The sequence below is a fragment of the Myiozetetes cayanensis genome, unplaced genomic scaffold (assembly GCF_022539395.1).
Source record: "Myiozetetes cayanensis isolate MyiCay16 unplaced genomic scaffold, myiCay2020 scf19, whole genome shotgun sequence".
Lineage (NCBI taxonomy): Eukaryota > Metazoa > Chordata > Aves > Passeriformes > Tyrannidae > Myiozetetes > Myiozetetes cayanensis.
The window spans coordinates 6,856,715-6,871,890 of NW_026087400.1; the positions used below are offsets into that span (position 1 = coordinate 6,856,715).

Here is a 15,176-nt window from a genome sequence, read left to right on the forward strand (position 1 = left end):
GACCACCTCCTAAAACATAACTCCCATTGTAGTACTTGGTAATATGGTGGTTTTTCAGGTGCCATATTATAAAAAACTCTACATTCACACAAATAGCAAATGTCTTGGGAAGCCTTACAGGACTTAAATTTGGATTTCAATTGAAAAGGAAATGGGTTCTTAACTAATATCCTGCATGTTTCTTATCTCCACTGAGTATTCCTGAGTATACTCCCCACACTAAGTTTCTACAGGGAGCCCCTTGAACAGGAACCTTGAACAGGAACATTGTGACTGGGTGAGAGAACATCACAAAGTTTCATATACATTAAACACAGGGTTCAGTTATAAACTGGAGCTAAAGCACTGATCAGCTTATTTAATTTTGTTCATAAATTCATAGGGGAAAGGATGTAGAAGACCTGGGTATACTTCTTGTTTCAGAAGAAATACAATGCAGGCAAAACAAACTGTGTTAACAGAACAGACTTGTTGATACAGGAAAATGAAATGGAAACCAAATCTTTTCTGGTGCAAAAAAAACCTAACAACTTTTTATAGGTGGCCTGGCTCAAGTTCTGGGATCAAATTTGAAAATTTATGCAACAACTAAAGACATCACAGATAAGCCTTTAAGTCCCTGATTAAGCAGCAGTGATCCAAATGACTGCAAAAGGATGACAGCACCAGCCAGCTGACAGGCAGAGCACCAACAGTATCTTTCTCTGTCCCTCTGCTATCAATTCCCTTGTCTTAAGCCCTTATTTGAAGTTCAGCACACACATTTAAAAGATTTTCTGAATTATGGGCCTGGAAGGAATAGATCTGCAGCAAAAAGGACTCGATCAGATTCAGAAAGCTGGCACCAATCTATCTGCACTCCAGTTGTATCCCTTGGTCCTCTTTGCCTTCCCTTTGCTCCCTACAAGCATCTGCAGCCCAAACCTCCTGTACTTCACTTTTAATAAGCTTTTGAGTTTCCAAACCTTCCCTGCCAGAAGCTTCCAACATCTCTGAGTTTTCCAGTGCCATGATGGCTAAGGCAGAAAAGCACAGCTTCCCAATTGCTCCCAAGCTCCCTAACACTGCACAGGACTCAAACTGAGCAAACTTGTTGAAGGAACAAATATGTCGGTAACAAGAGTCAATTAAAATCTTTAGCAGCATCAATCAGCCCCAAAAAGTTAAGAGAAAACAACGACAGGCATGTGGAGTGGCACAGTCCATCCAGGGTAGGTTACAGCTTTAAAACAGAAGAAATAAAAAGCTGAAGTAAAGAGTATTCCTATACCTGCTGTTTATTGACTCAGGATCTCCCATGGGCATTACGTAGATGGCTGAGTCCTCACACTGCCTGTGAGGCTCTGCTGGGTTTAGGTCAGCCTTCAGCCCAGAGAGAGAAGATGCAAAAGGAAAAAAACACTTCAATTCTCTTCTTAGCATCCTAGAAGAACACTTACAAGGATGTCTCCTGCTACAGAACTTCTGAATTATGGTAACCAGAAACAGTGAGGAAGAAGCTTTAAGTCTTATGCAGTTGTTCTCTCCATGAGTTATTTCAGAGCACAGTGCTGCTGATCTCACGTGGTATCAACAGAAATAAAAGGGAATTAGTGTCTGGCACAGACATAGTTGTACATCACTAGAACAATTATTCTAAAATAGCTTTAAGTTGTCTGAACTTGAAGCACATCATAGCAAATAGTGTAGAGGCTGAGGGGCCCCCTCCATCAGCCTTCTCCAAGGAGAACAATAAGAAATTATGATGGCAGAGCTGTTAACAACATCTAACACTACTAATTCCACCACAACAGCTCCTTGCCTTGGTACAGATCCTGCACTGGAGGAGAAGGAACACACAGCAGACCACTGGCAAGGTCTGCTGGAGAACTCAGGAATGCCCATCCTGAAGAAGCATTCTTTGCTTGCATGGTGCCAGGAGGGAACAGTAGCAGCACAGAGAGCAAAACGTGATGGCACCAATGTACACTTACTCGAATCCAAATGGATTATCCCCAAATTAAGGAGGGGAGGGGTTGACGTTTTCACACATTGTCATGGTTGTCTGTATCTGCTCAAGTAATACAGAGTTTTGACATGGTGTTCTTCTTCAGTCTGTGCAGCCCTCTCTTTTATGACTACAAATCAAATGAGATTGCCAATCTTTCCTATGGTCTGTGACTGCTGGAAGGATGTAATGAGAGCAATATTTTGGCTTTGTGCAACTGTCTCTCAATTAGATGGGGATACTGAAATCTGTTCTCTTTAGACTCTCCTTTCTCTCTCGATCCTTATCTGGAAAGATGGAGGAGGGGAAAGACATATGAGATGTAAGATATAATATAAGGAAATTCTTGACATCCCTGGAAATGTCTGAGGCCAGGTTGGATGGGGCTTAAAGCAATCTGGTCTAGTGGAAGGTGTCCCTGCCAGGGGCAGGGGTGGAACAGGATGATCTGCAAGGTTTCTTCCAACCCAAACCATTCTATGATTCTAGGAATAAGAAAGATGAAACTCACTTTTTTAACAACAGCTTGGTCTGGAGACAGCCTATAGCTAAGCAAGACACGAGCATTTTGATGTGTGCTCCTCAAACTGAGGACATATTCCTTTTTTAAGGCTTTCACTCAGTGTGACAGTGAGCTTAAACAGACTCAAATATGAAGTCCAGTCTTTGTTGTACTCTACTAATTCTCATAAAATGCTGCTCAGTGGCCATTAAACAGTTCACTTAAAACCCAGTCTGAAATGTATGATTTTATCTTAAAGGAGAAAATCGCTGCTCCAATTAAAACAAAGGCACTTTTATTCCTTCTTATCTTTCTGAAACTATTTCCAGCATTCTCCCCACCACCAGTAGGAACCCTAGGCACCACTTATTACCACATTTTCTGCCTCCATATACTTTCCTCAGTAGACACAGCCAAATGAATTGGTGCAGAATAATCCCTGACCACATCATGCACTCAAAAAAACGTTGCAAGACAAGAGTGCATCTCCAGCAGGAATTTGGCATCGTTCAAATGCCACCTAAAAGCAGGAATGGTTTTTGCAGTGATCCGTATTTTGGTATTGGTTTATTTGTCTGTATGATTTAAATGCATGACTTAAACGTTAATAAAAATTAATTCAGTTTTTAAGTTAAATCCTACATGTTCACAGTTACTTCTCTAATTGGTTTGTCTAAGAGCAAGGTTGGGATGTAAACACAAACTTTGTCCCTATCATTTCACACTCCTAAGTCTGTCTTTGGACTTGGAGTCCATGGATGGTTATGTTGGTATTATAATGATAATGATAATGTTATTTTCCAGGTTAATAAAATAAGTAAAAATTACAATTATGTCATCTAGCTTACATAATTCTTAAAATAGTATAAATTTTATTCCATGTTATGAAATTGCTCATAATGATTACTCACAACACCGCAAATTTTATTTAAATTAATCAATTTATGTTCATTTTATTATAATTTTAAGGCATACAGATGTTCAACACTATTTGACAAACAAATTTAAAACCTGAAAAGCTCATCAAATGTGCTAATTCTGCTACTGACTATTTATACCTACCTGAACAAAAAAACACATGTATTTATCACCTTTTGTTTCTCTCCACATATTGTCTGTATAACACAATACTATAAAAGACAACCTTTCTTGTATTTTAGTTTGGCTTCTGCAATGGGACACTGGCTTATCTCCTGACCCCTGTATTAGGGGGGAAAATGCTACTCAATAGTTCTTTCCCCTAACAAAAAGCATAATAATGTTTATATCTTTGTCTATTTGTCGGACATGTTGTGGAGTTTCTTTGTTGCATTTCACGAAGGCCAAAGTAATTAATTAGCAGAAAATAATATAGAGGAATTAAAGCTGAGATTGCATATGCCTGCCTTTCATTAGTCACTTCTGCTTCCAGAAATCAAATGGCAGAAACATACATTCCTCTTTCAGTCAAGATTGCCCCTTTGGGAGTGAGTCGAGCAGTTCATGTAAGAAGAGTCCTTTGTTCCCTTCACTTGTGGTATTGGAACAGTTGGTAATCAGAGATAAATCATCTACTGTTTGCCTTAATTTAATTTGTCTTTCACTCCAGAGCAAGGTGCTCACAACTGCTTGATAAGACAAATAAACAGAAGAACGTAAAATAGATACAAATATTATTAATATCCTCATTGGCTCCAGAGGAAGCAATAGAGCAGGTGTGTGAATAGAGCCCGGAATATTTTATTTACTCAGTAATCTGAGAAAGGCTGGAATAAAGTTCAACCCAAAATTGCATTCAGGGACTGCCTCTTGCAGGCTCAAAGTGCCTGACCCAAACCCCAAGATTCCAGGCTTAGAATTCAGTGTAGTGGGCAGTGATGATCAACACCCCATTCATTGTCTTTATGCTGTTTTGATTACCCCTTTCCTCATAAAGAAGCCTGCCAGCTCTTATGTGACCATCATCTATTCAGAGAAACTGAGACCAAACTGGCTCTTACCCTTTGCTTCCAGCTTGTTGTTGTGCCTTCCCGTGCAATCACATCACATCAAAGTGATGTAGCTGTTTGTTGTTGTTTTTTTTTTTTTTTCTAAAAGGTCTCATCATTGCTTAGATTATGACAGTCTGAAATTATTGAGTCACCACCAACAGACATTTAGAATTACTCCTCAAAGTGAAGTTAAACTGAAAACACCATTAGCCATTGTTAAAGAAGAAAAAAAAATCTCACCACAATATTGTATTTATATCCTAACGATTGGGCTGTGTCCCCTCAGCACCACCCTCTGTGTCTCCATAAGGCGATTACGCTTCTCCCTATGAAGTGAAAATTACCTTCTTGTGGGCAGAAAGCGTTTAATTATGACTCTGCTTCCCTTGTCTCCATGGCGATCCCGTGCAAACAGCCTGCTTTATTAGCCCTCATTTCCCCCACCCCTCCAAAGTAATAAATCATCCCTGCGGGGGCTCGAGCGTTCCCGGGGACCCCCGGCCGGGACCCGGCTCCGGCCGCGCCCCCCGCGCTCACCCGGCGAGCGGACACTGCGATCGCCGCGGGACGCGCTCCGCTCTAATCCCGTTTGGAGCTAAGCGGCTGCATCATTTCAGCACTTACCGCAGCAAATATGTTCCCAATCCCTGCCCGGCGCGCTACAAATTGGTGGATGATCCCGGCGCGCCCCCGCCCGCCCCCCGAGCGCCGCCGGGGCAGTTACCTGTGCGCTCCCCGGGGTCGGTGAGGATGCTGGGGTCACTCTGCGACCTGCCTCGCGGGAGAAAGCAGCCGGTCCCTTCTTCCGATGCAGCCATGAGGTGGAGGGCGGGAAGCTCAGAGGAGGGGGGAGGAGGAGGCGCTCATGGAGCCGGAGGCGGCCGGGGGACAATGGGGACGGGGGTGCGGCGGCGGCGAAGGGGCGTCAGCCGGGCAGGACCAGCCGCGGCAGCATCTTCCCCGGCGCCGTCGGCAGGGCTGCGGCGTGCGCTCCGCCGGCACGGGGAGCTCAGGGGGCAGCTCCGGGCGCCTCAGGGAGGTGGGCCATGCTGCCAGCCGGGGTGGGGAAGAGCAGGGGCGCGGGCCGCCGGCCCGGCCCCCCGCCGCCGCCGCCGCCCCCTCCCGGGACGCCCCTTCCCGGGACGCCCCCTCCCCCGAGCGTCGCTCCCGGAGTCGCCTCAAGCAGCCGCGCTGCTGAGCGCATCCGTTGGAAAACATTGGGATTCTCCCATGGTGCCCCGCGAGCGGCCGTGTGACGTCACGGCGGGGGTGGGCGCCGCACCTGCACTGCACAAAGGCGGGGCTCCGCAGGTGCGCGGGGCCCGCCCCGACCGCCCCTCGGCGGGGGGGGGCGTGGGGAGGGGCCGCCCCGCCCTCGGCGTGCGGGGGGAACCCCCCGGGACCCCCCGAGCCCACCCCGTCCCCACCCTCGGGGCGCTTCGCGGTGCGACCCTCCGGCACCGCGGGGCTCGGGGTCCGCCGCCGCCTCCACCCGCGGCTGGAGGAGGAGGAGGAGGAGGAGGGTGTCCTGGGGAGGGTCGGAAAGCGCCGGTTCCCCCGCGGCAGGACTCGCGGGGGTCGCACTGCCCGTGTCCGCCCCGCCGGGACCCCCGCGCAGCGCGGCGGGACCTTGTGCGGAGCCGGCGGGGCCGCGCTGGGGCGGGCGGTGGGCTCTTGGCTAAGGGGTTCGCACGGAAATACCCAGGGAAAACGGGGTATTCCACCTCGACTGAATAGCTCCGTTTGCGAATTTGTTTAAAGTGAGTATCTGGTTTCACGGTTTTTTTCTTTAAATGCAAGGTCACTCCTCCCCATCCTGCGCAACTCGGGGCTGCTTTGCTGTTCCCGGTGATGCGGGTCGTGTTTCCTTGGAGTTTTGACCTGCAAAACCCAGGGATACTTTTTAATCGCTATCCAGTGTACTGTAGAATGCTCAGACAGCACTTGGGATCGTGTGGTTTCTCCCCTCGTTTCTTACGGCGGGGCAGTGCCTCAGACACTGCTTTTGTCTTTGCACGGAACTGGCTCTAAGGAATACACTCACCTACAGCCACATTCCTTAGGCTGACTCGAGCAGTGGTTGTATGTGAAGCTCAGCAAGATTCCTGGGGTTAGACAGGTATAAGTTTGCCAAATTTTAGGGATGAAACTTCGTGTCAGAAAAATTTCCATTAGTGCAGTCCCTCATTCACGTACAGAGTGACCGAGTGAGTGACGTTGGAAGGGAACAAAGTGAGTCATCTGGTCCAACCTCCCTGCTCAGGCAGGGTCATCCCGGAGTACATGGCACAGGATTGTGTCCAGGTGGTTCTGGAATATCTCCAGTGAGGGGAACTCCACAACCTTACCTGCACAATAAAGGAGTTCTTCCTCATGTTCAGGTGGAACTTCCTATGCACCAGTTTCTGCCCATTACCTCTTATTCTGTTACCTGGAACCACCAAGAAGAGCCTTGCTCTGCTTCTCCAGAAATACATGGAAATTATTTTGCTTGTCTTTATCTAAAGAAAATATGCTTTAGCCATTTCTGAAAGCAAGTGCAAACAAAGCAGCTCTGTGGGGTCGCTGGGTGGGTTTTACCCCACGAACATCCCATCTGTGACATTGAGAAGTGTGTTTGCCTTTTTTCTTTAAGCAGAAGTTTCACACATCTTGTTTGTGAGTCACCTTTTGGGCTGTGTGTCTCCTGAGGTTTGGTCAACGTAGTGGCCTTTTGGGGAAAGAAAAAAAGTCTGTGAGTCTACATTTAATGGTGAAGCTTGGTAAGAAAATTCTTCCGAGACTCCATTTGAACAAAGGCTGAGTGTGGCTGTTGGGGTAACCTCAACCCATGGCTGGGGTGAGGTGCTGCATCTAATGAGGGGGAATATTGCCAAGAGAACAGAAACTGAACAAAAGGTTTGAAGTAAAATATCAAAGAGTTTCTCTTTCAATGAGAACTGTCCCTTCTTGCTATGTATAAGGTAGATCCTGAGGAAGAAGAAGCATGTGGTGGTGTAATCTAAGCTGTGCCATCATGCAATGGAATACATTAAGGTGCCAAGTGAGATAATGAGCCAAATCTATTTTTAGTCCCAAAAAAGAGAGGAAGTAGCAAGCTTTAAATGATTTTTCTCCATATAGCTTTTAGGTCATGCTAGAAAATGCTGATGGTTTCTCGTGAATTCTGTGAAAGTCTGTTTGCATTAATCAATAGAGCTGCCTTCTGAGATGATAGATACTGATTTCTTTTTAAACATTTGTACAAGGTTGAATATACTAAAGTATTTTTCAACCCAAGAAAATATCTCCAAGACAGCTTCAGTAGCTATAGAAGCACAGAGGATGTGATGGATGTATTTTAAACCAGCTGACACACTGGTTGCCTCAATAAAGGACACTTTGCCGGGTTCCTTTGGAACAAAAACATTGTCTGGTAGAAAATAGTCAAACAATTCTGGAATTTGCGTTGCTGTTTTCACTTTGATAAAGTGTTTCATTTTCTCTCCCTCTTGCCAAACCAGGCACCAAGAGACTCATTCTGGGAATAACTCCCAGGTGGGTTCCTGCCAGCTGAGGGAGCTGCTCCTGGGCCACTTTGCTCTTCCCAAATGAACCATCATGATGTGTGGGAGAGGGGGTGCCAGCAAATAAACAGTGTTAAATTATTTAAACCTATGGTGCTAACTAATCTTGTGTAAAAAGTCTGATTATCTGCATGTCTTTTACTTTCAAGTTGCATGATGATGATGATGAAGAATCTATTTGCACTTTTCACTACTTTACCTTAAAGCAGGCTCTGCATTCCTCCTGGGACAGAGCTTTGGAGAGGAAGAATCTGTGTGAGGCAAAATCTGGTCTTCATGTTGAAAGACCAAAAGGAATGGAGCGTTTTCACAGACTTAAAGCTGACAAAGGCGGGGACTAACCAATGTATTCTAAGGATATTGATTTGTAAATCCCTCTGAAATGGGAATGAAACTAAGCCTGGTTCTTCCTGTGGGTACAAAGCACCTGAAAAATACTCCTCAAGTTTCCATTTACTAGTTGGTATGATTCTGTAAGTGTCACAACCAAAAATATTTGTAGGATCAGAATGACTATTAGTAGAAACATGACCATCCTTTTATTTGGTTTATTTTCTCACTCTAGCAGTCTTGTGGTAAACAAGTTTGCAGCGTTTTCCCAGAAAGTACAATGATCTGATATGTTTAGTTCTCTCTCAGAGGATTTCTAGCCTTTGATATTTATGATGAAAAGTTATGATGAAATTTTTCTAGCTTAGTAGCAGATATTTCTGCAACTGGCATCCATTCAGTTACAGGAAAATACTTCTTAAAATGAAATATCCACACAAGGAACACTAGAGGGAAAATACAATTTATTTAATTAGATTTATTTTGATGCATAGTCCACAAGCATACCAATGCATTTCCATTTGATACGACTTTGCTTGTAAAAATCTTGCAAAATGCAATGATATAAATGGTGTGCAAGGTTTGATTAATTTGTTTTTTCTCAGACAGCTGAATGCACAAGTTTTATGAGCTAGTTATATAAAGAGAAAACCAAATTGTGTTAGAAAGGAATGATTCCCTGAGGAGAAAGGAAAGAGGTGAGTCATGTCAGTGCTGTTTTTCTCGAATCAGCAGAATATTAAAACAACCTCATTTTCATTAGTCTGAAGCTGCACGTGACCTCTGAGCAGAACTGATGTTTCTTTTCGTGGTGTTGTTTAGAAAAACGAATCCAGGATGCATTTGGATTGCCAATATCAGCCTTCATGTTCAAATTATTCTGATGGCCAAGGCACAAATAGCCCTGCTAGGAGCAGTTTCTTAGATGCAGCAACAGAAAGCACTTGTTCTGTTTGTGCTTGTGAGTCTTAACCTAGTTTTTGAGATTTTTCCTGCCAGCTCGCTGTAGTTCAGAGTGCTCCCTGTAACAATAAAGAGGAGCATTCCCATGTTCAAAAGGCTCTTGTCTCTATTTATTTTGTGGGTTTAATTTTTTTTTTTTTTTTTTCCCCTCAGATGCTTTCTTTGTAAAGAGGCCACGGGGCCTATTTTGAGCCTGCGTTTGTCAGGACGATACGTGCGTGTCACTGAGAAGAGACGAAATGTCAGCCAGCACTCACAACTTCGGCACTACAAAGACCTGAAACGTCTCCTCCAAAGCACGGTGCTGTTCTACTATGGCAAGCAAATAAAAAATGAATAAGCATCAGGCACTTGTTCGTTGGTGGCCTCGTGTGCACACTCACACTGAACGGGTGTGATGCTCCCGCGCTGTTGTAGGAAGCGCTGCGTTCCACACTGGCTTTGGGTCACAACTCCAGTGCTTGCTCTGGCATTTCACAGGGGAAGGAACAGGAGAGGAAGAGGTGGGGAATAATGGAAAGGAAGACCATCAGAATCACAGAATGTGCTGAGTTGGAAGGGACCCACAAGGATGATCGAGTCCAGCTCTTAGCCCTGCACAGGATCATCCCCAAGAGTCACACCCTGGGCCCCAGAGGATCATCCTTCCTTGAGTTCTGTCGGCCTTGGTGCTGTGCCCACTGCCCCGGGGAGCCTGTTCAGTGCCCAACAACCCTCTGGGGAAGAATCCTTTTCTAATATCCATCTTAAGTTTGGATAACTTGTACCCTTCTCAGAGCTGTCATTTCTCTTTATTATGTATTGCATGCAAACAGTACATTCTGATTCAGAGCTCATCTTGCTGCCAATTCTGGAATAATTGTGACATGTAATTTTTTCAAATTAACTCAAATAGTGAAGATCATTCAGTTGTCAGCAGAAGTGGAAAGGGAAAAGTGTTCTGTGCTAATTGGATGAGAGCTGAGGAATCTTTGATGCAGTTGCAGGGCAAAATTCTGATTCAATTCATGTTGGCGTTTCAACATTTACTTCAATGGCATTTTGTTATCACCATCAGTTTCATTTCTTGGGTAACACAGGACTTCAGCTGCTGCTTCACACACTGACCATGATACACAAGAAATTTGGCTGTTGGCAAGTTAAAATACTCTAGGGGCCAGGGAAACGTGAAATCAGTGACAGAGGTTCCTTCAGTAGCTCACAGTTTGCAGTTCCAGAGGACCTGAAATCTAGTGAAGATCATAATATTCAGGATTTATGAGCATCTCACAGAAGGTACAACTTCATATAACTGGGAGCTAACTTGGGCTTCATTACACTGAAGGAAATTTAGGAAGTCTAGAGTTGATCAGCAGCTGAAGAAAAGAGGATGAAAGACCAAATTGATTGGAACTCAGAATAAACAAGGTCCAGGTTAGCAGAGCAATATCATTTTTGAGACTGAAGTCATGTATCACATGACTCCCCAAAAGTCATGGTTCCAGTTCCCATATTATTATTATTCCCTAATAAAACTCTTATTTAGTTTTATATTCATCAGGGATAGAGTAATCTTTGGGATGGTTACATCCTCATGTAGACAAAATATGTATGTGCAGTAAGATCACTGCTGTGGGGGCTGTGCTTCTGCTCTTTTACAGATGCAGAAAGTCTTTTTGAGAAATTATTCTTCAGCAAAGACTGAGCTAACTTGTTTTTCTGTTGAAGTGTTAACTTTTTGGACAGTTGTGTCATGGCAGCTCCTCACCTGCTGTATTGCAGCTCAGGGTGCTGTTTCTTAATGGTGCCAATGCCATCTTGCTGCAGGCTTTGGAAGGTCAGGCTGCTCAGCAGTTTAATCCCAACTCACCTGATGGACAGAGGCAGTGGTTGTTTCTCTGGGATCAGTCCTACTGGTGAACTTTTAGCCTGAAAAGTTAGCCCAAGGCAGAATCAGATGGATCTTCTGTTCCATGACTCAAGGCTGGAGACTGACACTATCATTAGCAAAGTCAAAACAGTTTCATCATGGGCATCTCTGTGCTATTGTAAAATGCACTTTGCTTCCAAACAGCAGTAAATTGTCATCAAAACACCTTCAGACTATGCAGCTGGCATCTCATTGGATCTCATATTTTGGAATCAAACCCTTTAACATCTTTATCCAACAAGTACAATATCTGGCCTGGCACACTCTTCCAGTGAGGCCAAAAGTCTGATGGTTTCTACAAAGAGTCCCACTGTTTTCACTTGCCCCTTATATGCGCTTCTCATTTTTATATAATTGTGTCTTTCTAGGGCTGGACACAAAAAAATGCATTGAAAAGGAATTCCCAAGGTGAGTTTAATATCATCTGTGAGCCACCCAGATATTTTAAGCCTCTCTCTCCTACAAATTACTTCTGCAGGGCCAAGTCCTTCAAGTTTCAAGGTCCACTTGCACAACTAGATTTTTGTTTTATTATTAACATGTAGTCTAAAAATGTTTTGTTCTAACCTAATGGGAAATACGGAGACTTGGAGCACAAATCTTTGCTAAATATGCGATTAATTATTTACAAGAATGAATTCTCAGTAATCTTCCTTGTCCTTTTTAAGCATGTGTGTTGGAGATGGGTGTCCATGCAGCTAAGGATTGTATGACCATGGTATTTAGAATTAGGTAGTCATACTCTTGTTTAATAAATTGGCAAATAGGGGTTTTTTTTGCTGATGTTGGTTTTTTCTCCCCTCCCAGAAAGAATAAACTGGAAATGAGTCCAATTAGATCAGTCAGGGAAGATGCCAGTAGGTTTGCTGCTTCAAAATCATTCCGAAGTCAGGAATTATTTTAACATTTTGTCTTCTTTCTCCCTTGGCTTCATGGCTGTTACAAAAATTCTGTTTATTAATGCACCATGAACTGAAGCTGTCAAAATCAATCTCTTTCTCCATTTGTAAAGATGTTATATATGTGCATCTGAATGGTACAGTATGTATTTGTTAAATTTTCATGTGGGCTCTGACTGGATTTCCTGAAAAGGAGACACTATAGACACAGAGACACTGTAAAAGTGCCACAGCTTGTGCATTCTGCCCAATGCCAGTCACCTACACACTGTTTACAGAGATATATCCTGTAAACTGTAAAACACAGTCCCTGGGACCAGCTTTGGCTCCATTTTATATTACTCTTGGGATTTAACCTGCATTTTCCTATCCAGGGCAATGAGGAGCTCTGCTTAAGACCATAGGGAGCTCTATTTAATTATAATTGGCAGCCTGCAATCCTTTGTGCTGTCAAGGAAATCCTGGAGCTAATGGATGATGCTGCAGACCTTTAGTAGTGGTTTTACACTCAGCAATTTGTTCTTTATTTGGCTGAATAAATATCTGATGGACCTGAGAGAATCCACCGAGAAAACACTGAGGAAATTCTTGCTGTGCCTATGAGAGAGCCATGGGAATTACTGAATTATTCTGAAGGGTAATTTTGCCATCCAGCCTTTATTTATGCATCTGAAGGAACAAATACCAATATATATACTTCTCATTGGTAAGACATTTTGCAAGAGGCTAAATCTTTAAGCCTTGATCCCACAAAAATACCACATTTAACATAATGTGAATAGTTCTTCTCCTTGCAGCTTGTGTTCTAGACTGGAATTTGTGTTTGATTTTCCTTCAGGACTGATCCTTTAGTGCTATTCCAGCCGAGGGTGTGGTTCTTCCCAATGTTTGACACACAACTCTGGGGTTTGCAGTTTCACTTACAAGGTAGGTTTTGATGGATTATTTTTTTCCCTCTGCTGTGAAACATTTGTGTAGCTGCCCACACCCTTTCCACTCCTGGAAATCATACTGACATGCTCCTTGATTTTATTATCTTCTTGGTCACAAGGTTAAGTTCAACACTGCTGGTAGCAGAAATCCTGGTTTTAGGTTTTAGTGTTGTGCCACTCTGAAAATAATCAAGGGTGTTTTTTTCAGAGTACAGCTCCCTGCACTCCCACTCTGCCTTGGCACTGTCATGGAATGTGGGTCAGTTGTTGTCTGGGCTGCTTCATATTTCAGCACTATGGTTGGCTTGGATGCTCCCAGAATTTGCCTTTCCCTCAGGGCCTTCTGACCTATTCTATTTTTGTACTCAATACATACACCATGGAATTCTTAGAGACTAACATTTGCCTGTTGAGTTTTGAAAATGTACCTCTTTTTTTTTTTCTTTAAAAAAAGAATCCCCACGTAAGATAAAAATGCAAGTAAGAAACGTAACAGTCCCTTTTTGTCCTGCGTTCGGCTGGGCTGTGGAATGTGCAGGTTCCAGAGTCAAAAGGTCCCACGTTTTGATAGCCATTTGTGAGACACCTCATACATTTAATCACCATCAACTGTGTTCAGTTTGTTCTATTCACATTCAAAACCTCAGCTCTGATTAATTGTAACTAAAAGATGTTTCAAGCCCATTTTTACAAGATGCTGCAGAGGGGCTCCCTGTGCCCTGGGTTTGATCCTCTTTGTCAGGAGCACTGTTCTTTCAGGGAGTCGTGGCTGACTACAGGGGTAACTGAATATTTATGGTTATTTTGTGTATTTTTAAGCTTGGGAGCACAGCCTACAGAGGTTTTTTGACTGGCAGCCACTAGAGAGCACTCCGGGATTGTATGTTTTCCAAAGTAGGGTGTGGTGAACTACAGTGTGAAGTTAAATATGAAAGGCTTTTTTTCCCTGTTCTAAAGAACCCTAGTGTGTTTTGTACAAAATAGAGTATATTAAACCAAGATTTTAGCACCTCTGGCATTTCATTTTACACAATTATTGTTATTCTTAGTGACTTCTTTCATCAACATTTAATTCTTATTTAGGAGAGTTTCACTGGGATCTGTAATGTAGGCAGGAAAAGCCCCCTATAGCAGTCAATGTATGGGCTGTTTTTATTGTAAGACTGAATGATGATGCTTTTCTGCATTCTGTACACATAAGCTGGGAGAACTCTAGTTCTGCTTTAGCTTAGTCCTTAGAAAAGCTTTTCTGTAGAATCATTACGATTCAGCAAATGATGAAAGGAGTGGATCTGTGTAAAATACATAAGCAAACACTGAGAAATGCTGATTTAAAAGCAAAATGCTGCATGAATGAATGTGTTAGTTTTCTTAGTTGATGTTTCCTTATGTGATTGATACTGTATTTTTCTAGATCTCATATGGCCCATCTTCCATATTCCCCCAGGAAAGAAAATTGCATTATTTTCTTTTGAAGTACCTGTACCTCGAGATGGGGTTTTTTCTCTCTTTTCATACATCCTTCTGAAATCAGCTGTCAGAGACCTTTTCCTGTTTGTGCTTAGTCCTTTTAAAGCTCCTGTGTGCTTTTGGGGAGGACTTTCTCAGCGACATCATTGGTATCTTCCAGTTCATTGTGTGAGCAGAAGATGGAAAGGCTGTAGCCTAAAACTTGGCAGCGATTGCAGAAGAAAATACATGCTCAGAAGATAATGAGCAGCCCAGAAGTCCAAAGTTTTGCTCAACTGCCGTTCTATTTACAGGGAGTGATTAGTGCAGCTGTGGTCAGCGAAGGGATTGTCTCACAGTGGTGTTTCCTTACTTAATAAATTGGTGCTGAGAGGCAGAGCCACTTGTTGCACTGGAGAGAAATGTTACTGTCAGCACTGAGTCAGAGCAGCTGGAGGGGACTGAACTGGATCCTGAGGAGATTAAATGTTGGGGCCAGCTGTGTAAATGGGATATGTGGGGATGTGACAGACCCTACTCATGACAATGGTATTCATCACATTAGAGCTTAAATAGAGCAGACTAAAAAAAAACCCTACCCCAAGTTGCAGATCCCAAAATTAGCTCACCAGTCTGTTTATGCCAGTGTTAAACTTGAAATCTTAATCA

The 15,176-nt window shown here is 43.5% G+C and overlaps 1 protein-coding gene and 1 long non-coding RNA gene across 6 annotated transcripts in view; one reads left to right on the top strand and one right to left on the bottom strand.

Moving 5' to 3' along the window:
* The window catches only part of PHACTR3 (phosphatase and actin regulator 3), a 94,967-nt gene extending 89,496 nt beyond the window's left edge, over nucleotides 1–5,471 (bottom strand). The window contains exons 1-2 of one of the 3 annotated variants that reach the window (XM_050313949.1): nucleotides 5,184–5,299; nucleotides 4,700–4,785 (exon numbers count right to left, since the gene is read on the bottom strand). Coding sequence is in view for 2 of the 3 variants with exons in the window: in XM_050313945.1 (XP_050169902.1) it covers nucleotides 5,184–5,277 (94 nt within the window). In the remaining variant the exon portion in view is untranslated. Of the gene's footprint in view, nucleotides 1–4,699; nucleotides 4,786–5,183 lie in introns of all 3 variants that reach the window. The other 2 variants (XM_050313945.1, XM_050313944.1) reach the window with 2 other exon arrangements.
* Nucleotides 5,472–6,152: 681 nt separating this feature from the next.
* Nucleotides 6,153–15,176, top strand: part of LOC126639281 (uncharacterized) — a 122,603-nt gene continuing 113,579 nt past the window's right edge. For 2 of the 3 annotated variants that reach the window (XR_007628769.1, XR_007628770.1), the window contains exons 1-2: nucleotides 6,153–11,635; nucleotides 12,965–13,053. This is a non-coding gene — a long non-coding RNA (uncharacterized LOC126639281). The remainder of the gene's footprint in view (nucleotides 11,636–12,964; nucleotides 13,054–15,176) is intronic. The other variant, XR_007628771.1, reaches the window with a different exon arrangement.